The 24,538-nt window shown below is 44.0% G+C and overlaps 1 protein-coding gene across 2 annotated transcripts in view; it reads right to left on the bottom strand.

The window, feature by feature from the left end:
• PIK3C3 (phosphatidylinositol 3-kinase catalytic subunit type 3) overlaps positions 1 to 24,538 on the bottom strand; it is a 682,135-nt gene that overhangs the window by 110,266 nt on the left and 547,331 nt on the right. For both annotated transcript variants that reach the window (XM_086960327.1, XM_086960326.1), the window contains one exon: positions 8,640 to 8,730. In XM_086960327.1, coding sequence (XP_086816453.1) covers positions 8,640 to 8,730 — 91 coding nt within the window. The remainder of the gene's footprint in view (positions 1 to 8,639; positions 8,731 to 24,538) is intronic.

The following is a 24,538-nucleotide window of genomic DNA, read 5'->3' as shown; positions in this document are numbered from 1 at the left end:
CACCCCAACCACAGTAATCCCTGCTGTAAGTTATCTGGTTCCCAGAGATCCTTGGCCCAGCACATTAATATTATTATTATTTTTTGCACTTATAATGCGCGCAGATACCCACAAAGGGTTTCCCGGCGCCAGGACTGGGAGGCCGAAAACACAGAAAGCAACCTTATCATCCTGCATGTGCGCCGATGCCACGGCCTTGTAACGGACCATGAGACTGAGGGCCTGGCACGGGGTTGGGAGGAGTGGACAAAGCACACCATTTAGTCGATGTGAGACTACTATCCATCTCTGGTGACATATACATTAGGCAGTGGAGGCAGTCTACTGCTGTCTGATAATACTAAACAGACCTTCTTCCCGTATTGGCATGAGTGTGGTGCCTACAGTAGCCACTCAAATAAACATCCATTTGAATGTAATGACCGATCTTACATCCCCATGTGCGTGCTCCATGTATTGTGACGGGTAGCAGGATTCATTGGTTATTGTGATGTGTGATTCCAGTGGGATCCATTTTGTATACCATTTATAAAACACAAGATGGTTGTGGTACAGGCTCCCCAGACATCAAAAGTTGTTTGCTTGCATTCCAGAGTAGAACAGTGTAGCCTTTTATAACGACATGTGGGAGGATGGATATAGGGCTACCTTGGAAATTCAGTACTAACCTTTGGCAGTAAGGCCCTGCTGATCACCCCTTCCTGAGGACTGGCATTTGGCTCATTATCGGAGAAAGGAGATGAGAATGGGTCTCGCTTTTGTTGTTCAGATGGAAGCTTGTAGGCAGGGTCTTCCCCCTTGGCTCTCCCGAGTGCTACTTCGGAATGTGGATGACAGCCACATATAGTTTCTTCATATTTCTTTTTGGTAATGTTTGGGCGATTCAGTTAGGAGAGCAGCATCATTGGTACCTGCTGTCAGAGTCATCACCTCCAATAAAGATTGTTTCTGCTCTGAAAAAGAAGGCACTTTTGAGTAGGAAGGGCTCCAAACTGGTTCCATAACACAGACAGTGGGAACAATATCCCTTGTCAGGGAACAGACTATAAGAATCGGACCCAAACTATCTCATTGGGTCCCAGTTCCAGGTTCTTTGTGGCCAGAGTACTCAAAGGACTGTTAAGATCCAAGGCTCAGAGGTAAGGGGCCGTCACCTGAAGTCTGCAAAATATTGCTGGAAGAGTTTTGGGTCTGCCTGGTGCTCGGGAGTCCGCCTTGCATGCTGAGAGAAGGAAATGAGTTCTAACCCTGCAGGGAGATGCCTGTCCGAGTAGGCGAAGGTCAAACGGTGTGCCCAGAGCATGGGACAGTAGAGAAGCATGGACTAAATCATGGTAGTGTAACAGGTTCAGATATGGGACTAAGAATGGGACTCTGGCCTCCCCATAATCATCATCAGGATGCAATCCATCGGCAGGAGTGAACCGACTTGTGCTGAATCTGCTCGGAGGTGACACTGTGGTTGGGGGACCAGTGGCCATCCACAACAGGGGAGGCTCCTTGTTGTTTGGGGGTTGGGACCTCCTGGGCCTGTGCTGCTATTTATAAGTAGTAGCCTCATTCCTCGACCAACATCAGGAAAAGGAGGGTTGCCTGATCCTACTTTTTTTTAGTATTATGTGTTGGTGTGTAGGAACACTGGGCGGGAAAAAATATTTTTTTGCATAAGTGTTTGTAATTAAAGTCTCTACCCCTGCTCATACACTACATCTTTGAGAAGCCTTTGGTTGCTCGCCCTCACTACCCTCAAGAGTCAAGCCCTGAAAGGGTACACTTGGCACCGAAGCTGAAGAGCCACAGTAGGTCAGGCACCGGGACATCAGTAATAAAAGGCCAGTAACACCTACTTTCCTCCTAGTCCCTGAATGGGTTCTGACACGTGGGCATAGTATCTGTGCCTACGTGTCAGAACCCACTCAGGGCCCACGGGGCAAGCTTAGTTCTCAGTGTGTGATGACTTTGGTACCACACACTGAGAACTAAGTTTGGAGCACTATGCACCAGAGGAAAACTAATCATTTTTGGATGAAGATTTAGAAATATTATATTATATATATATATATATATATATATATATATTTAGAGATATGTGATTACTCAACCAAGGCTATTTTTTCAAAATCTTATTTTCAAAATCTAATTAGTTTCTCTAAACATTTTTAGAAGATGTTTCTAAGAACCAGTCCCTCTTGGTAAACAATTCAGGGAAGAAAAAAAACAACTGTTTCTTTTAAGTGCCTTTATGTGAACTCTGCCAAGTTACAGCTCTCCTTGACTACATGACAAGCGATATTGCAGAGGACAAAATATACCGCAGGGCTGCTAATTCCACCCCCACCACCCTCAGATAAAGTACAGGAAGCCACGAAGGAGCACAAAGCATCGCCCATAACAAAATACATTTCCAGAAATCACAAACTATGGCCTTTGTTAGAATCCTGACATTTAAAGTTTGTTTACAATAAAACACCCTGCAGGAAATGTTCAAGTCCAAACAGACACATGGCCCCAAAATGACCCCTATCCTGTTGTGAAGTGGCTGGTTGCAATAATAGCAATATACGTTAAATGGCAGCCATTTCACTTGAGCTCCAGCTTCCATGCAGCAGGCTGTGCAAGTGATGACTGTGCTTCTAAATTCAAGAAATAGGACTGTGCCATTCAAGATGACCTGAGCTTTCACACACTCATGAGGGAAGTTATGAGGTTTTAGAACTCGCACTGTTAGCTAAGATTAGGGTGAAAGTAACAGTTTTTAGACACAATCTTGCGGCGGATCTACCAGATGAACAAACCTGCACTGGCTGTCCTCCCACATGTGATACAGAAGCTTATTTCATGAAGCATCCTCAAGATCTCTGTCAGGTTAGCGGCAACAAACTCAACGTGCGGTCTACTGTAATAGAAGGCCACTGTTGTAAACCGCAGTAACCAGAGTCTTGCCACTGGGGAGGCATGAACCAGTTCACCTCAGATCCAGGGCCCTCCCCGCACAGTAACTTCACGTCAGAAGGTGTGTGTCTATATGTTTAAAAGGAAGCAAACCGGCAAATCTGATTCAACCAGCCCAGGAGAAGTGAGGCCTTCTGTACGACAAAATATTCTACTTCCATACAATTTTACATATCCAGGTAAAACACTCATTTTTGTCCAACGAATGACCATCGTCAAGAATCAAGCTATTGGCTGACATAACACAAGATCACTTTTTTGTCTTTACTAATAGAGCTGCAACTCTTTTGGAGGTTCCAAGCCTGTTGGCAGTGTTTCAGATTGCCGGCAGCTCCCTCAAATTTGAGGATATTTACACCTCCATTGTAGACCACTGCATGGTATATTCAAAGAACAGAGGCCTGCTCCCCAACACCGCAGCCTGTCCTTAGTCATCACAGGATCCAGAGAAGCTAAAGCAATTCACCTAGAAAGTTTAGTGTCTATCATCCTCCAGTCTCACAGTCTCAATTCGCCAGGGTATGAAGAATGACCTGCATAACTAACGTGAATTAGGAAGGTTGCTTATTACGGCAATCTGTGGAAATTGAGAACACAGGAAGGTGGTCTGCAAGAGAACCAGGCTGCTCAAAAATAAAAAGTTTCCCGTTTGGGAAGACATCAGGGGAAGGCTGTCTGGCACACCAATTCCTAATGGGGAAGCTGTCCAACATGGACAGCTACCCCTTTGCAAACGAATCACCATCTTATTTGAGGTGCCAGTAACTTTCAAATGGTTTACAACCGCAAGTGCGACCACAAACAATTGATACAACTCATTGTGAATCACAGTTAGGAGGAGACACCATTTCCACGCCTCCATCTACTTGAAATTTGGAATGAGCTTCAAAATCCCTTTAGCGATTTGGATAGGCTTTTCCGAATTGCAAAAAGGGTTTGGTTCATTAAGTAATGTCATTTTGCTAGTGCAAACTCAGTGATTTTGCAAATCGCAGTGCTTGCCACCGTAAACTTCTTTAAATGCACATTAACAGGTCTAATTTATTCATTTTTCTCATAAGCCAGATTTTATACCACCCTAGCATTGGCTAAAAGTATTACTCTAAGCATCACAATTGTACCGTTTTCATGTAGTAAATAGAGCTAGGAGAGAACACTGTACAATCCTGACTACATCCTGCAGCTTTCTATAAAAGGAAAATCATGGCTGAAATGGCTATTGACTTCTTCTAGACACCAAACGTAATTTAATTTTATGAGTCAGTCCAGTATGGATCTTTAGCTAATTTGAGTTTCTTGAAATATATAGATTTTTTGTTTAAAGTTGAGAAAAATCTATAGAGAACTCGAAAATATCTATTTAATTCCCTTACAACAAGGGTCCCACATTACCCTATTAAATGGCTCCAAAGAAATGTGTCACCAAGTCCAAGAGATGGAAAATAGCTTGTCCCTTGTGTATGTGTACAATTGAGATCTATGAGGTACGAGCTTACAGGAGCGCGTCTGTACGCGCACTGTAGATATAACCCTTCACATGATCCATTAAGATGTGTGGTTGCAGGGTTTGTGATTATGCTGTAACAAACGCGCCAAGACATTGAAGGTTATTAACCACAGATATTTAGGAGCTAGTTGAAATAAACAATCAACTAACAGGCCTCTCTAGATTTGCAGGGATGGCAGCCATATTTACAGTTATTGATTTCTGCAGGCTATTAGGCACCATTCTGCCCTTAAGAAAAGGCCACAGGTTCAGAGTCCACTTAAAGAAAATCTAAATCATTTTCACGATGTGAGACACGTGCAGAAAAGTGCACACACAGTAGTGAGGAATATTCCAATACAATAAAAGCTTTCTCTTGTCTTTCACTGGAGAGACTTAAAGGCATGCAAGGTATTTAACCCTTTCGATGCTCATGACGAGCTGAGCTCGTCATGATGCACAGTTGAGCTGTGCTGATGACGAGCTGAGCTCGTCATGAAAGAATGGAAATAATCAAAAGTCAGCACCGGAGGGGAAAACGCCTAGCAGCCAAGGTGCCTGATCCTAGCAGGATCAGCAGGCTTTCACTCACTTTTTAGGTCAAGCCTGGGCAGCGGATGCGCTGCTCTGCAAGGCATGCTGTATTGAGGAATAGAATAACGGCTCGCCTTTCTTTTCAATTCGCTCCTGTTACAGTCCTTTCAAAATCGCTGCTTTTTATTCATGAATAGGCTTACTAGCCCCTCCATGTCTGCACTTCTAACTTCCCATAACAACTGCACTTTTTTCTTGTGGTCTAATTTGCCCCGCTTTATCTAATCGGTGAGCACTATTTTCTTTAATGGTCTTCCCCCTATTCCACCCACGACCTCACCACCAGCTTTTACATTGTTATTATTAATGTATGTGTTTTTTATTTTATTTTGCAGCGCAGTCCGTTTTCACTTTAGCGGCCGCGCTTCTTCATTTAATTAATTTGCAGTGCGGTCTGCTTTCACTTTAGCGGCTGCGCTTCTTTATTTATTTATTTTGCAGCGCAGTCCGCTTGCACTTTAGCAGCCACGCTACAGGAAAGAACTTTCTTTACATACTTTTTTGACTGAATTTGGAGCATTCACTTAAAAAAAATAAAGAAAGCAAGTTTCTGTAATGCTGGTTGCGTCCCTTTCTAAAGACGCTGCTTGTTGTAACTTGAATACGGGAGCAGCGTCTAAAGAAAGGTGCGCGGCCACCATTAAAGTGGACTTGCAATTGCGAGAGTTTGAGGTACCAGCATTAGAAATGACAATGCCTTTTACATATTTGTTGCTTTTGAAATCACATATAAAAAAGGCATTGTCATTTACAATAAATAAATAAATTAAATTAAATTAAATTAAACACGCAATTAAATTAAACAAAGCCAATTGCTTAAACTCTCGCAAATGTGAGAACGATTGCATTGAAAAGGCTTGTTAAAACTGTAGCAGGAGCAAAACAAACATGAGGTGTAATTCATAAAATAGTATCGTGTGCGGTATGCAGCCGAGACTGCACTGACCATTACATTGGTGGGGTGGATGGGGTTGGGGCAGAAGTAGTCTCATAGAGACAGGGTAGGCAGCAAGCTCTTCGGAAGGTGGCAGCTGCTTGGGTACAAGAAGGCAGGTCTTGCGAAAAAGATGTAGCTTGAAGTGGTGAATCTTTAGTTCCTTTCTGAAGTGGAGAAGTGATGTCAGGGTGGTGTAAGGATGTTTAGCATGAGGCGCCTTGTCTTTATGCCTTTTCTTCCTGGCATGTCTGCTTCTGCCCTGGCAAAGACGAAGCCACTAGCGCTTAGTTTGCTGCATGAGGTCTTGATATCTCAGTTCCCTCAGGGAGTCTTTGCGGAGGAAGCTCTCATGTGGTGCCAGGTGGGTACCTGGGATGCCAGTGCGCAGGGCATTGCCCACAGCTAAACTGGCCTTTTGACAATCGTAATCAAGAAGGTAAGTTTTTAATTTATTTAAGAGTGAGAACTGGTGGCATGCTACCTGTGTACTCTTAACAATGTGGGTCTTAAATGTGAGGTTGCTATACTCGTTGAAAGCCGACTCACTTGGTACTATTTCTAAGTTGAGCATTAAATCTGCATCAATGCGAGCGAATACGTTACCGTTTATCAGGATAATACACTGAATTTTTTCTTTGTCTTTTGCAGAACATGAAAAATCTACTGGAGTAGTATACCTGCACTTAAATTAAAACCATTTCGCATTTAAACAAGAAAAGAGTGAATTTTGGTTAACATCTAGTGTTCTATCTATGGTTCCTTGCGGGGTAGCTGAAGTGATGTATTGGTCTTCGCTAACCACCAATAGGGAAACTCGATTTATCAAGGACTTTTTTTTATCTTAACGACATGACTTTAGGTCTTATGTCGACACAGGTTACATATGCTATCATACGAGGGCCCAGGAAGGCCGTTTCCTACTCTGACACTCCTGAACCAGGGAAAGCAACAGTTGCTGGCCATTATTGTGGAGCTTCCATTTTGCAAAGGATGAAGTTAATAAAGCATGTATTGCAACAGATTCTAAAAGAGCGAATTTTTCACCTATGAAGAAGAATCCTTTAGCACCTGAAAGGGCGCACAGTAGTATTTATGTGTTCTCTCTTCATGGGTTACCACATACATTTCTGAGGGCTCTCCTTACATAGTAATTTTTAGAAAGGCGTATCTTGTGAGTTATGAGTATGGGGTGATTTAACGTCATGGTTCCATGCTCAGTCTAATGAATCAATGTAATGTTTACACTGCACTGGAAGTCCTCGAAGTGATGGAAAGAATGCTTGACTGAAGCTCAGCCACTGCCGACGGCTAGGCTCGCATTACAGCCCATCGTTTTTCAACCACCCTGGGCATACGCCAGTCGCATGCAGATCAGGCTTGGTCCAGATCTTCTAGTAACAATCCAGATCTGCCCTAGACAAGTCCGGTGGAGTGCTTGAGTTGATCCCAGCCTCTGGTAAGTTCTAGGATGACATTCCAGTCCATCTTTTTATTTGCATAATTTGCCACCTCTGGAGGTCCGTCCCCAAACTGTTCTCATGCTACTGTATTTTTTGTTGTTTCACTAAATACATGATCATCTTACCATGGGAAGCCATAATTTACCAGTCTCCAAGGGATGCTATGAAGTGAGCTACTGAAGCCATGGTAGTGTCGCTCCACTTTGTGGTGATGAATATTGAGCCTGTCTTTCATCCCATTTTCTTCCCTAACATGCCATACTTATTAAGTTTTCTAATCAGTACTATTGAAATGTTGTCATTGTATGGTTCTATCTTCATGTGACATTTGAACCATGTCCTTCAAAAGATGTAGAAGGAGATTTGAATTTGAAATTAAACAAATCAGGGATTGCCACTTTTAACAACATTGTCTACATGTTCTGTGTATTGGAATAGATAGTCTCCTTGAGCACAATCTTTGGAAACAGCTTATTTACTTTTATCATCCATATAATTCCCTGTTTTGTTATACCCGTCCTAGTGCACAAGCGTAAAGGGGACGAAGGAGGGTAGTTTATGGATGTATACTGTTGAGCCACTGGGGGCCTGTGCACGCTCTCCATCTCCAATCCAGCAATACAGCTAGCGTTGGCGAGAGCTTCAGTGCATTTGAAGGTTTGGCCAGACTGAGACTGCTGGCCAAACCGTCATGCGCTACCACTCCCCCTGTGTCTTTTACCGCCCTCCCCCATTGGCCCGCCTCCAAGACTCGGCAGAAAAGGAAAAATAAAATGATAATAAAAAGTGTTTATTGTTTCAATTGTTCCTTTCCTGCCGTTTTAAATAAGGGCGGGGAGGGGGGGGGGAGGGATCTCCTTTGCCATGAACCAGGTTTCTTTGGTTTAAACACCAGTCACCAGTGTAGAGGAAGTCATCGGAGGGCACACGTTAGTTTATTGACATAGTACAAGAGTATGCGGGGCCATCTCCTGGCATAGAGATAAGAGGCACCAACTGTCATATACAGAACTCGTAGCCCCCCACTGTACATGGCATCGCTAACATTACAAATGGCACAATTACGTATATAGAGCATGTGACATAAACGTTAAACTTTTCAAACTAAAATCACAATACTTTAATTATATCCTGTGATTAGCTTGAATAGTCGTAATGATTATTCAATTTACACAATACAATGTTACCAAAAAAGCTTCCCCATAATCACCTTCTTCACAGTTTTATCTGGCTCCAGAGCAATATCTGGGATATTAGCATCCACCATGAGGGAAAACAAATTCAATATTAGGTTGGAATACCTGTAGGAAGAATAAAACGGATGATTAAACGTGAAAAACGCTCCCATGTACAAAATGAGTATATACCTTAGCATACGGTCAAACACAACACAACAAATTCCTGCCTGGTGTATATTTGGAAGAAGAATGATAGCGCTTACTGAGACCCTGATATGTCCACTATGTTGTCTGGTCAAACAGCTACATTTTCTTCTTCATAAATTCAGACTAATTAGCTTAATTAGTGCCATGTTACTTTTGGCTTACTGATTCTTATTTGCAAATCCTTAACAATGCTCATAAATTATTTACACTTCATCTGAACCAAGAGTAAAGGATTTAAGGGCACAAAACGTGAACAGCTGGAATCTTTGTTTAACGCTTTTAACTCATAAGGAGACCTTCACGAAGCTTCCTCTCATGATTGTCCCCAGCCCAAGCATTAGCTTTTACAACCAAGCACCACCACAGGTGAAAGTGCTGGTGTTCTCCACATAGCAGGTCACTCAGTATTTGGTCTGCGATGGAAGGTTGGCCTCGTTGACTCTGCAGGTAGAGTAGATGTACATGTCAGGTAGGTGGTGGGGGGCTGAGTCAGGCTACTGCACAGCACAGATAACACAGTTGCAACAAATATATTGAAGTTAAGCCCGGTAGTGAGAAGCACACCATACTTATATCAATATCTATAAACATTTGTACAGCAGCAATGGCATTTGCTTTTATTAAAACACTCAAAATACAATATACAATAAAAACACAAATATAAAGTACAATAATGTGATAACCCCATGTTTTTGCATATAAACAAGCAATTAAGTTCTACAAGGATGGATACAGCAGCTCTTACAGATTTCTTAAGTAAAACCCAGGTACCACATTGGATCTGGACTTTTTTGAAAGGAAGAGACAATCAGGCCCGGACTGGCAATGCCGGGCACCGGGCAATCCCCCGGTCGGCTGGAGGGGGTCTGGGCCGGTTTTCAAAAAGGGGGCCGGTTTTGTGGCTGGGGGCCGATTTTCAGTCCGACCGTCACAGCCTGTGACGGTCGGACTGAAAATCGGCCCCCCAGGGCCCAGCCACAACACAACGTCACGTCACTCACTTAGTTTAGGGACAGACTTCCAAGTTACGACCTACGAGGCAGTTCGGTCCTATAGAATAGCAGTAGCGCCGTAGCGCCAGCAAGCCTGATTGACCGTGCATTGATGTATTGACAGTATTGTGCAAGTGCAACCTAACACCAACGACGTAGTAAGGAGGTGCTTGTGCGCGCAGTGCGCAGAATTGTCTCCTCCTGTACCGCGTCTCCGCGCGCCTCCAGGGTGGGGGGGGGGATTTTATTTCTCGTATCATACCTGCAGGGTCATAATACGTTTAGTCTATGTAGCAATATGCTTATATTCCGAGAAAAGGAATAGTGAGAGGGTGCTCACTTTAGGAGTGCAGAAGGAGTATTTTTAGTTCATCACATCTACGAAGAAGCTGTCTGTAAGAACCACATAATTGTGTAGGCTAGCGCCGCCTAGCCTCAACCCCGCTGTGTCTGTAGTAGTCACTACTTTGAGGTAAGTCAGTTTTTCTGCCGCCCCTCTGCCCCCCCGCCCCCCAACTCTGTATGGAAAACATTAAGCTAATAAAATCACTCTGTAGGCCAGACGAAACCTAAATACGGGAAGGCGAGGCTTTCAACCCCTGTTTTGTGCAGTTACTTACAAAAATATGACGTGGGAAGGTAATACCTGTACAAGGATTCGCAGAGCGTGTTGCGTCCTTTTATTAAACGAGAAGCCCTACTCGGGTTCCTGTCAACTGGGCGGACTGGATCATTAGCAAAAATATTACCAGAATCTTGGGCGTGCCATATTTTCATCTCTAAAACTATTTATAGGCCAGGCAAACACCTCTCAGCCCTGCTGTGCACTCCTGATGTTTTTGCCTGCCGCTGTGTAGAATAAAGGTGGAATAATCGCCGGCCTGTTCGCGGGCCATTACTTATCTTCGGTATCAATGTTTCTTGTGGATCCCCTACTTACTTTGTAGAGAGATCAGGTTTGATGACCAGTTCTTTGCTGGTTAAGCTGGCAGTAAGAAGGTCAAGGCAGTCCAGAAGAGGATAATTGTGTTTATAACATTGTGCTACACCCTTGCTAAGAAGGAACCACCTCAAGAGATTCAAACCCATTCTACTGCAGCACAATCTTCCACTTCGGCTTTGTTTAGAGGTGTTCCTGTACATGGATGAGGAATTCTTAAAGCCTGACGCCCAGGACATATTGTTTGGGGTTAATGACAACAAGTTTCCATGTGTATTTTGTCCTTGGGACAAGTGGGCCCAACCCCCTGCCGCAATAAAACGTTGCCTGCCAGTTTACAATGCCACATCACGGATCAGGGAAGGGCATTGTCTGCAGTTAAGTTAATTTTTGTGTTGATATGTTAATGCTGTTCAAACTTGCATTCATGGTTCAATAATGCAAGGCCTTTATTATCAAGGTGAGTGTTCCAATGAAATGTAAGCTCGGACTGCACTACTGACAGCGGTTTCAGTATAAACATGTGTACACAGGTTTTCAAGGTTTAGCAGTATTAGGCTATGCATAATGCTACCATTATGCTCTGTGATTAGATGCAAATATTTGCAGAAGATTGAAAGCAAGATGAATGATTCTTTGCTCTAAAAATACAATGTTCACAAAAAAATGCAACTAGGAAAAAAATATTTTGCTAAACTACTGTAATATTTTAGGTACCATTTCTTTGCAGCATCATTTATAAAATGTGTTGATGCATACTAGTATTTCCTGAAAATATTCCTAATGAAAAATCGGTGTAATCAGTTTCAACAAGATTATGGGAAACAAAAATAAACAAGCATTGGTAAAGTCAATTGGTCTGAAATTAGTGATCGACCTTTTGGTTTTGTGAATGTGTGGCTTGGTTTCTGTAAAACCTCATTGGTTGCTGGGCCCCCACCATTATAATAAGCATTGGCAAAAAGCAAAATAAATAATTTTAGTCTAAAAAACCACACATTGCCACATTAGTTCCTGGCACTGAACAAAACTACTTTGTGTGCCAATATGCTTTGTGAAAGAGCAGAATTCTGTCACTCATAGTGAAGCCAACTGACAAACAAATTAACATAGCATTTATGCACAAGGTTGGTAGCTATACAGCTCAGATGATGTTGTGCTGGTGACGTTTCAAGCACCTAGATGAATCCAGGGCGCCCTACTGGCATAGGAGAGCTATGAAAAATTTGGGAGACAGCCTGAGACTTGGAGATATTCAGGTAAGGAATCTGTATGTGAAAGTCTTGGTTAGAAATGACACGTCACTGGTGCAATGCTGTATTGTCCAATATCCTGGTTGGCTTTTTGCAATTTTGCCAGAAATGAAGTATAGATTATATATTCAGCACCACAATAACAGAACCAAACCAAAAAAGTAACTAGAATATTTTGAAGCATGTCCTGAAGAGGGGAGATGGGACTATCATAAGAAATTTGCGGCAGCTAATGTATCCATTAGAAAGAACATTATAGAAAGTAGCATATTCCATTTGATACCCGCTCCCATGGTTCCTTGAATAAACCATTCCCAGAGCTTACATAAGGAGGACGGTTGAGAATTTGAACAAAGATCTCAACACCAGAAAAGAGTGAATTACCACTCTCAAAGAGGGATTGGTCTCATACATATGCGGCAAGGCAGTAATGCAGTATTAAAGAGTGAACAGGGGATCACATGGTGTATTACAGATTACCTGAAGTGAAACACAAGGGATGAAGCAGTAACCATTCCACTTCTACGAAAAGCAAATTATAGCACTTCTTACTATCTAAAGATACAAATCTCTAAACTGTTTAATTTCCAACTGCTTAACTCATTGGAGGACGTTAAAACCCCTAACAAATGTTTATCATCTGCCCTACGAGAATGAGTTTGGTGTGGAATGGTTTGAAGCATGTCTGGAGTCCAGCTTATAAAGTTTTTTCTCATCTTTGGTTGCATGAGGAGGCTGCAAAAACAAAGACACATAGATAGAGACATGCTCAATTCTATTACTAGCTACAGCAGAAACAATGGGTCCCACTGAAAACTAACCTGTCCTTTTAAAAGACTATGAAAGGCCCAGAAGGCCCCAATCTCACCAGTGTGCCTGTGGCAAAAGGAAAACAGGTTTCCATGTCAAGACTTTTAATGTGCAAGAAGCTCAAGCAGCTGCCAAGTAAAACAAGCATTTGCAATGCAATAGGTCTCACATTAGGAAAGCTTGAGCTATTGGTCTTGCAAATGACAATTATTGTATTTATGTGTTGGTTTTGAAAATAGCTAAATTAATAGCTTTGTCATTTACAATGCCAATAGTTATACCTTTCGCAAATGTGACACCTATAACCTGGGGTTTCGCTGAGTGGTGCTGTGGTGGTGCTGAGTGGTGCTGTGGTGGTGCTGAGTGGTGCTGTGGTGGTGCTGAGTGATAATGTGGTGGTGCTGAGTGATAATGTGGTGGTGCTGAGTGGTGCTGTGGTGGTGCTGAGTGGTTATGTGGTGGTGATGAGTGGTGCTGAGTGATAATGTGGTGGTGCTGCGTGATAATGTGGTGGTGCTGAGTGATGCTGTGGTGGTGCTGAGTGGTAATGTGGTGGTGCTGAGTGATGCTGGGGTGGCGCTGAGTGATGCTGGGGTGGCGCTGAGTGATGCTGGGGTGGCACTGGGTGGTGCTGTGGTGATGCTGAGTGGTGCTGTGGTGATGCTGAGTGGTGCTTTGGTGGTGGTGCTGTGGTGGTGCTGAGTGATGCTGTGGTGGTGCTGAGTGATGCTGTGGTGGTGCTGAGTGATGCTGTGGTGGTGCTGAGTGATGCTGTGGTGGTGCTGTGGTGGTGCTGAGTGATAATGTGGTGGTTCTAAGTGGTGCTGTGGTGGTGCTGAATGATGCTGGGGTAGCGCTGAGTGATGATGTGGTGATGCAGGGTGCAGAAAGGCACAAAAAACGAGTCTAACAGAGGGCAGAAGGACAGAAAAACAAGGGTAAAACGAGTTTACCAGAGGGCAGATGGGCACAAAAAAACGAGTCTAACAGGGGGCAGAAAGGCACAACAAACGAGTCTAACAGAGGGCAGAAAGGCACAAAAATGCCCCCAATACTGCAAGCAGCTGCCCACAGACATGTGGTTCAGTGAGTATTAAAATATTTCACACATGTACGTTCATGTTCGAGTTTTCTCTCTACAAATAAAGAAATGTATTGAAGGTGTTCATGTAAACGATATTGTCATAGCAATACATTTATTGAAGGTATTCATTTAAAATTTGGAGTCTGCATTAGTTTTAAACGGTGTGGCACCGGTACAAATAAAGCCCCTGAATAACTTGTGAGCGCTAGCAGGAACACAAAGTTAGGCCACACACATAGTGAAGTTAAGGGGCTAGCCGCACTGCACACCTCCCTCGTACATTTTTTGGGTTAAAAAATCCTGCACGTGGCAGTCACTGAGTGGTTGGTACATGTGGCTGCAGGCAAGGGGAAGGCAGTGACAGTTGATCCAGTGAATTCTTGCATCCTTTCCTCCACTTTAATATGTGAATGTAGGTGGCGCCACTTGGAATCGCTCTGCAGGAATCGCGACGTGTGTTTAAGACTTTGCCTGTAGTTTAAGGTGGTGGGTGTGGGGTGTTAGCAGTAAAAGCAATGCTAAATACCTAAAGGAGGAGGCAACAGGGGGAGGAAGACAGGAGGGGGCGATAACACGACCTATGTTTAAGATAAGGTATGCTGTTGATGTGGGGGGTTAGCAGTAACAATAATGCAAATTTAAATGTTTGGTGTTATATTTCTGAGGTTGAAATGCTATGTTATAAATATTAACGTAATCCATGTTTGAAACGTTTATTCAACTCAACACATATAGCGCTTTCTTAACGTTCTTTCAACTCAAAATATAAAGCGCTTTGTTATGGTTGTTTCACCTTTTTTACTTCCAACAGTGTGACACCGGTACAAAGCAAGGACCGGAATAACTGTATCCATTTAAAAATAAAAAAACGTACGCGCTAAAAACTGTAAAAGCTTCACAAACTTTTGCTTTATTTCACCAACATGAAAGAAAAAAAAACGCATGTGCGAGCAAATACCTTTATTGAAGATATTCCTGTTAAAATTGCGTAGTGGTAGTCTTTATTATGGCCAATTTAAACAAATGGACAGAACGAAAGACTGCAATAGTTGGAAAAGGAAACCTTAGTAAAAAAAATATAAGTCTAGATATGTAGCGAAAGGGAAAATGGAAACGAAGGGGTTTGCATGGGAACGTCTGCCAAGCATAGCGTCAAGGGGGTTGTTGTGGGGACAATTGTGCAACAGTCGTAGTGGCACCAAGGCCCCCAACATAGGTAACGGTCCAATGATGTACTCTGCAGCTTCAACAGTGGACGGGCTCACTGCCTGCACCAGGACAATTTACTCAACGCCCTATACACCGCGACTACAGCCTATTAGTGCAACAGGTGCAGTAGCAACGGGCGTATAGAGCCGTAAAGGGGCGACTGGACAGCGACAATGCTGTACTCTACTAGATTTACAGCATTGAATGGGGCCATTCACCTTGCCTGCACCAGGACTCACGGGCACCCTTGCTACGCTATTGTACATAGCATGGTGTTCTATTTGGTGCACACAAACGCGAGACCCGCCCGTCAGGTTTTTACATAAAAATACACTTGTTGCCTTTCAGATCCTCCCACAGTTCCAGAAAACCGAGCTGACCCTTGCACGCTGATGAGATGTTATTATGCATCGAGAAAGAGTGAATATTTTAAAATCTCCCGCGCAACCGGAAACCCTCCCTCCACAGCAAAAATGCTAAGAAAACAGGCAACGTCCTTTTTATGAAACCATATTTTACCCCGTAGAAGCAAATATCAGCCCGTGTTTGCAGCTTTGCCTTCGATCCACTAATTGTCCAAAATGAAAATAAACATGTTGTACACACGGCAATAAAAAGATACGAGTAAAAACTGGCTGACAGGCAATCACTCTTCTAAAACTTTAATAGTCTAGCGAGGGAGAGAGTGAGAAGCATTAAATCACGTTTAAATTAATAACCGTAAAAACGATGCGTGTTGAAGCGCCAGCCCGACCGCAGTGTAAGAATTGTAATAATATATAGGGAGAGAGTGACAAGCAACATGGCAAGAAAGAGAGGAGTACAGAGTGGGGTCAGATTGTTAGAGATGCGCATAGCAGCGAGACAAGGAGAGGGGGGCAATGTGGGGCAAGAGGGAGAAAGAGGAAGGTGAAGTACCGTAACCCTGACATCTGAGATGCCTGTCGTGAGTGGCCCTGGTGGGGGTCTCATTGGCTGCAGGGGTGCAGGAATAGGCGTCCCACGGGCCTGAGGCATAGAAGTGTTTGTCAGACAGAGGAAGGGCCACAGTGGCCCTACGTGGTTTTATATGCATAGAAATCCGGGTGAAAAAAGCTGCAGCTATTGAACTGAACGATGCGTGTTCAAGCGCCAGCCCGACCGCAGTGGCCCAACGTGCTTTTATTTGCAAACAGATCCAGGTGAAAGAAGCTGCAACTATTAAACTGTCTGGATATTTCGTGCTTTATTTCCACTGGCGTGGAGCATGCAATGTTAGACAAAGTGTTCTGAAAAGAACTGTATTCTGTGTCTAAATAGTAAAAACAAAATCATTGTGTTAATAGTAAATAGAATACAAATGACGCACTGGCACACTAGGTATATTTAATGAGTTAAGATGTACTTACACAAAAAAGAAAACTGGAAACAGCACGTGTTGCACAGGATATGTCTCTTTGAGCATCGATATGTCTCTGGGTGCATGAAAGAGAAACTGTTCTGAACAGTGGCTTGTGTTGACTTTAAATAAGGAAAATGAGAGACACGGCCTGGCGGCCGTGAAAGTGAAAGTACCGCCGGCCGTGGGCAGTAACAGCAGGGGTGAATAATTAGGGGGGAGGAGAAATGCCTGAGGCCAAGCGCACGCTGGGGGAAGCTTCAAATGCCTGTGGGAGGGAGGCTGATGGCTTTGATGTGGACGTGCGTTCCGCCCCAGTGCACCACACGAACTGTCCGAAATCCGCATGGTTTCAGACCTTGGTTTGCCCTCTATATCTCTCGCCAGCAATGCGCAAGCGCATTGGCAGGCGAGACCTAAAAAGGTCTCTCGAACAGTGTTGCTGTCCATAGCTGGTTCAGCACGATTGCTGGAATTCTAAAGCCAGCATGATCAATAAAAATCGCATTGGGTGACATTTAATAAATTTTCCTGTTTCACTCACCTCACCACGGATTCATTTCCATAATGGTGGCTACCATTACCTTTTTTGTCCTGATGATGATCCTGACAAATTGTTTATAACAGGGTCAAAACGTCAACAATTTTACTAGAGAACTGATCATATTAATAACTACGTACTCTCAGTGGAGTGTTACACAGATTAATTCAATCAGTCGCTAGCTATCAATGCACATATCAACTATACAATATAATCCTCCCAATTGTGTTCACAGATCTGATTGGCTGCCAACACTTCACCAGGAAACGCTGGCAGCCATCTTGGCACTCAGTCTCCCGCACTTGTTTATAAATAATATAACTTCGGGTGGCCCACTTCCCAGGGGCATGTGGGCATACAGATGAAAAGGAGTGGGAGTTCCCCTCCTAAGGCTCTTTTGAGACCTGCGAACATCCACACAAACAGCCAAAAACAAAACATACAGTCAAACACCCATTGACTCAGCCACATAGCCACTCACTTACCCACCCATATAGCCACTCACACAGCCACTCAGTCACTGATTCAGCCACTCACACACCCACACATAGAGCCATTCATAGAGCCACCCACAGAGCAACTCACCCACCTATACAGCCACGTACACAACCACTCACTCACCAATACAGCCACTCTAACAGCCAATTACTCGCTCGCCCATACAGCTACTCACATACAACTTATTCCCCCATACAGCTACTCTCACACCCACTTATTCAACCATACAGCTACTCCCACTCACATACACATACAGCCACAAACACTCCCTCTCACACACAGATACAGTCACACAGCCACTCACATAATATATGTTAGAAATAGTATCACTCATTAGTAGTACACAAGGTATACTAATTTAACTTTTGTGGTACCTTGGTATATATTTTTAACACTCAAACTTTTAAAAAACACTCACAATCACTGGATGATGTCATCAGTGATGCCACTGACCATGTCATGGATGATGTAATATGTGAGGCTATAAGCAGCGTATTGCATAAAGATATAAAAATGGTTTTGTACAGCACCTACGCACATCTTTCTCGCTGATGTTACTTTACACTTTCACTGCGCTGGATTTGGAGCACTTGTTTTATAATATTATAATTTTGCTTTATCATCTGATATATTGAATTAAAGTATCTGTCTAAATTCTTACGATTTGACCTGAAATGTGAATTATTTAATCGAGGAGGTTTAGGCTTGTGACTTCCCCCGCAGGAAACCATGTTTTGCTTTGCAATAATAAAGGTCAGCACTAGACTCACATCTCACTGAGCCACGTATAACATAGCCAGAGGCAACACACATGAAACTGCAGACAAGTAGCGCCTTACTGTACCCACATAAGCGTTTCTCACAGGTAAGGAGACAGCAAACTGAAAATGTGTATCATAGCCTCTCCAAGTTGATTTTTGAATGCCACCAGTACACATATCAACCACCCACTGGTTAAAACTACCTATGTGTACATCTAGCTAATAACAAAACCTCTAGAACTTGTAAAGGTAAGGCACAAGACCATACAGCTAGCCACTCAAGCTACAGGTATGTCATATTAGACTTCCCACGTTATCAGCAAGGTAGTTACATACATCTGCAGTCCAGGCATGAGAATTATTCAGCTTTGATTAAATAATACAAAACATCAAAGGTTGCAACTGTTATGTTTAGGCTATGTTAAAAATCGTCCATAAAGCTCTTGTACCCCCCAACAGGTTTTGTGATGCTAATATGGAGCAAACAAACCACAAACATTGAAAGACTGATGCCAGAAACTGGGATCATTGACGGTTTTTCAAGGATTTGTGGAACAAAATAAAACCCATGATCATTTTTACAGACTGAAGGAGGTTGTTTCACAAGATGGGAGTCAAGATGTAAAAAGAGGCCACCGAGTCTCTGGTTCTGAATGTAAGGAAGTTCAAGAAGACAAGTGTTTCTGGAACTTTATGCCCAAATAGGGTGTTAAGGAATGAGGTGACATTTCATAGATAGAGGGTGGCTATTCCAAACCAGGCTCTATTGACTTGGCATAAGTTACAGACAAATCATAGCACCCACAAGGAGCCAGTGCAAAGCACAAAGCAATGAAGTAGCATGACAGAACTTAGAAGAACGGGATACTTCAATTGATGCAGACTTCTGGATTAACTAGAGGGGTCTAAGTATACTTTTTGTAACCACTGTGATCTCCCAGATTCTCATCACGTCTGTTTCGCTGAGAGTCACAGAGTAACGTAAACCGGCTACTCTCTCCTAAGGACTTACCTGTCAAGTTGCACATGCAAGCCCATTTGATGAAAACCATGCCAATATATTCTATTCCCATATAGTACATAGCACCAGAGGAGAAGAGTTCTTGAGGTCAGTCACAGCATCAGGATCTACCTGAGAAATAATTTTTATAAACTAAAATTGAAGGGCATGAGTCCTAATTTTAGGCTTCGCCTGCGCAGTGCTTAAACTGTGCATGTGAAATCTATTGTATTCAATGCAAATCTTAAAAACGGCTTACATCCCGCCCCATTGCTGCTCATTGGTTCTTGTGCTTGCCACTTACTTTTCCTCTGTTTCTATTGGCTGCAGCATACTGGTTTCCTGTTGTTCCTCCTGTGCTTCTCTTATTCTATTAAGTACTGTTTTCATCTGCTTTTGTGGCACTTTAAAAAAAAAAAGTCTTGCCTACACAGTGCTTGCACCTGAGCTTGTCTACGTAATAATTCTTCCCCTGGCTGCACGCATTTCAAGCATGGTTGTTGGCTTTGTTTTACACCATGAAGAGGCAAGCAAAGAGCAGTGAAAGAGGTCCAGCAGCGGGGGAACGCTGAGGCTGTTTCCCAGGAACTGCCACTTACAGGACCTGGACTCGGCGTGGCAGTAGGGTCTGCAACAGCATACAGACGTTTTGTCTATGGCCCACGCGTTTCCAATGCTGTGAATGATATGCGGCTGAATAGCTGGGACCTGACTTTCACCGCACATTGGAGGCACAAAAGAGGCTGTGACCGCCTCATACCTTATTATAACTGGTAGCACCATCACTACCCAGCAGCTGTTGTGTACTGGCTCTGTATAAATTGTGACAATAGTAAGCATTGGCAGTACAAGTATGTATAATTGGGTCGCCAACACTACATATTTTTTCTTTGCAAATATGGTGCTCATGCGCACATGCCCTTCTCCACTAGATACAACATTCTAGTTTTTGCTAGTAAGTTGTGTCTACATCATTAGAGTCCGTTGACTTCACCAATTAAGGCTAGCTTTTTCAAATCCTTTTGAATGAGTACAGAATAAGCACCCGACCACGACGTAATGAGCTTCGCAATACGCTGGTTTGTGAACCACCATTGTAACGAAAACCTATGTCAGACCACTCTGGAACGATGTCGCTGGAATTTGATAGTACATTTTTAAAGCAGCAATGTCATATACATATATTTATTTCCATATTTACGGAAATTTAACCAAGAGCTTCTGTTTACATGCTCCTTTCCTTTTTCTCTGTAGGCCAGTTCTACTAAGGCAGTGTGACTAGTTTTCCTGCCTCTGTGACACTGTTTTTGACATTTCCGTATGCAGTCTTTGATTTTTAAAGGTTCCGTATGCAGGCTTTGATTTTTAAAGTAACAATATTAATGGAACACAAGGAGTCTTGTGTCTCCTCACAAAATCGCTGATGTAAGTCACAGCCTCGCCTTGGCAGGCGAGACCTTGCTTGTAAACATGATCCGCAATGTTGCTGCATTATACGTTAAAGGATATTTCCTTTCTTTTCTTTGTGCACAGGGTGTATTTCTGACCCTGTCTTATCAAGCGAGCTCTTTTTGGCGCGCTCAGCTGTTAGAACCAAAATGGCAAGCTACAGCCCTATTAAAATCACTGCCCTCTTAGCTATCCTTTACTGTAGACAGATTCCTGGAGCTGCTTTATGATTACTTCAATTGCTGCATGGTCTTTATTAAGCACTTACATATTCAGCACTCTTTACAGTGGCGGCAGAGTCTGTAGTAATTCTAAAGCACAGCACAGCTCGGGGAGCAAATGGAAGAAATGCCATTTGTTGCCATTGTTGATATTTGGTTTGAGGGCAGCTGTTAGGACACAGCACAGATTTGCCTCGTTTTGTAACTTTGCACAGCACTTACATACCTTTCACCTACTTTCTGACAGCATTCACCCTGCACACTCATCCACCATTTACTCTGCAAGGACACCTTGACATTGTTCTGCCAGTCAGACACTGCTCACCCACTACGCACAGTGCAGACTCTGCACTTGAACACCATTGACATATCTCTCACCCAGCACTCACAGTCTCACTCTGAACTCAAACCGCTCATCCTACACTTATACTATTGACATACCGCGCATCCTATACTTGCACACCTCTTGCCTAGTAAAGGGTAGCATCTCTCACCATGTACACTCACACAACTCTCATTCTGCACTCACAGTTATCAATCTTCATTCATGTACCACTACCCCTGCACAGACAGCACTCACACCAATCTCCCTTCACTCATACACTGCTCCCACACCTCTTAACTTATTATTAATCCCATAAGTGAAACCTAATGCTTTTAGAAATGCTTGTTCTTCTTTATTTGCTTCTCCATGCTGATCTCATTGCTCTGAAACTCCCTCTATGTCTTCGCTACTTTGGCCTTCTCTACCTCACCATCCAGTCAATTCACCAGGAGGGTTGTGGCCTCTGGGGACATATGAGTCACAGGAGTGGATTGAGAGTGCTGTCTGGCAGTCACCACGGCACCGACGGGAGGTGTGGGGGGGGGGGGGGGGGGATATGCGTCAGGAGGCAACTTGCCTCTATTTTGGCCCTGGTGTCTTAACACATACTCTAGCATGGCATCCTTGAGCTCTGCTATTTTCAGTTCACTTAAACTGACCTTCAGTGACTAAGCATTCATGACACGTATCACACTATCATCGATTCCTGCTGTCTACCTCATTACCCTATGGTAATGTGTTACTGAGGATCATTGCAGTCACAAGCTCTATCAACTATGATAGTGCTGGTGTACCCCACTTTCCAGTACACTCAATATTCAGTGTACAGTGAACAGCTGGCCTACTAAGTTTCCTTGTTTCTTCGGGTACATGTGGCTGAGAGGAGATGCTAGGTACAGACCAGCACAACTATCGCAGACTCAGCAAGGATAGTAATGTCCACTCAGGAGTTTTAAGTATATGTTTCTAGTAAAAACAAAAGTCAAGTTGAGAAAATGATATAAATCAGAATACACAATAAAATGTTTAGTCAACACAATACAGTTACTAAACCATGCACAGTTTCACTAAGTGACAATAAATAGCAGAACACTATTGAAAACCAGAGGCAGAACAGGATACAAATGCAGTTACTGCATTTGCAATCGCTACTCATCTGAGAACATAGCATTGTAAAATAGACAATCGTAATCCTCCAGCTAAACCGGAGTTACTTAGTTTATGTTATGTTATGTTATGTTAAAATACTTTTATAGCGCAATGTTCACCGGGTAGGTTTCTTGGCACTTCGGAGGGCAGAGCTCTTTGTAGGTTAGTGGCTTAGGGGGAATAGGCTTGTGAAAATAGCCATGTTTTTAGCTGTTTCCTGAACTGAAGATGGATGTCGGTAGTCCGTATTGAAAGAGGGAGAGAGTTTAGTGATTAAGAACCCTGAAACACAATGGAAAAGTAGTGTAAGCCCAGCTGTAGATGTAAACTTAGGTGGTGTTGGCCCCTTAATGGAGATATCAAGCCACCAGCTGGCCCTACAGTCTCTGAGACAACAGATCTACACTCAGGGCGGATTGAGCAACATGGAAAATGAAGGGGGTAGCCAGCAGTTTGACCCACAAGGGCAATGGTGAACAACCTCGCCAACCTCGGCCTCAGACAGCTAGTCACAACACCCACCCACTCTGCCGGCCACACGCTCGACCCCATCTTCTCCGCAAGCTCCCACGTCTCCTTCAGCCACACCACCAAACTCACCTGGACCGACCATCGCTGCATCCACTTCATTTTCCGGAAACCCACTATGCACCACCGCACTCAACAGACCCCTGGCCGATGCTGGAACAAAGTCACCGAAGACCAGCTAAACACCACCCTGGCCCGAAGCCCACCCATCGACCCCACCGACCCCAAAATCGCCGCCCGCAACCTCAAACAGAGGATTGACGACTGCGCCAACACCCTTGCCCCGCTCAAGAAACCCCCCCAACAGAAAAACCAACAAGAAAGCCAGTTGGTTCACCACGGACCTCCAGGCATCCAAGCAAACCTGCCAAAAACTTGAGAAGAAATGGCACCGCGAACAGACACCGGACAGCTACGCAGCCTACAAGAACGCCATCCGCAGACACCATCACCTCATCAGATCCGCCAAAAATGCCTCCTTCATAAACCGCCTAGACAACAACGCATACAACAGCAAAGAGCTCTTTCACATCGTGGAGGAGCTCAACAACCCCAGCTCCAACACCAACAACATCCCACCTTCGCAAGACATGTGCGCCGCCCTCACCACCTTCTTCCATCGCAAGATCTCAGACATCCACGACCGCTTCAACACCCTGACCGCCCCGACAGTCACCGAGACCTCCAACCTCACGGCCACCATCCTCACCTATCCTCTGCTCACCTGGACCAACATAAACGACGACGACACAATCAAAATCATGAACACCACCCACTCCGGCTCTCTGTCAGACCCATGCCCACACAACATCTTCAACAAACCCAGCTCCACCATCGCACCCCATCTACGCAAGGCCATCAACATCTCCTTCCAGACCGCGACCTTCCCGGAAAGATGGAAGCACTCTGAGATCAATGCCTTACTCAAAAACCCAAGGCGGATCCCAAGGACCTCAAGAACTTCCAACCCACCTCCCTGCTCCCGTTCCCAGCGAAGGTCATCGAGAAGACATCAACAGACAACTGACCCGCTACCTAGAGGAAAACAGCATCCTGGATCTGTCCCAGTCCGGGTTCCACAACAACCACAGCACCGAAACTGTCCTCATCGCTGCCACTGCTGACATCAGGATCCTACTGGACAATGGCAAAACCACGCCCCCTCATACTCCTGGACCTGTCAGCCGCCTTTGCCACTGTTTACTACGGCACACTATGCACACTGCTCCACAACGCTGGGATCCGAGACAAAGCACTACACTGGACTACCTCCTTCTAAACCGGCAAAAACGTGAGCGTCCACCTCCCCCTTTTCCGTTCCAAAGCCACTGAGATCAACTGCGGCGTATCCCAAGGATCATCCCTCAGCCCGACAATGTTCAACTTCTACATGGCAACACTCACTTGTGTCGCCCGATTGCACAACCTCAACATCATCTCCTACGCCAACGACACCCAGCTGATCCTCTCCCTCACCAAGGACCCCCTCACCTCCAAAACCAACCTTCACAAAGGAATGAAAGCCGTCGCCGAGTGGATGAAGATCAACTGCCTGAAGCTGAACTCAGATGAGATGGAAGTCCTCA

The sequence above is a fragment of the Lissotriton vulgaris genome, chromosome 3_1, assembly GCF_964263255.1.
Source record: "Lissotriton vulgaris chromosome 3_1, aLisVul1.2, whole genome shotgun sequence".
Lineage (NCBI taxonomy): Eukaryota > Metazoa > Chordata > Amphibia > Caudata > Salamandridae > Lissotriton > Lissotriton vulgaris.
This window is presented reverse-complemented; position numbering and strand designations above follow the sequence as displayed.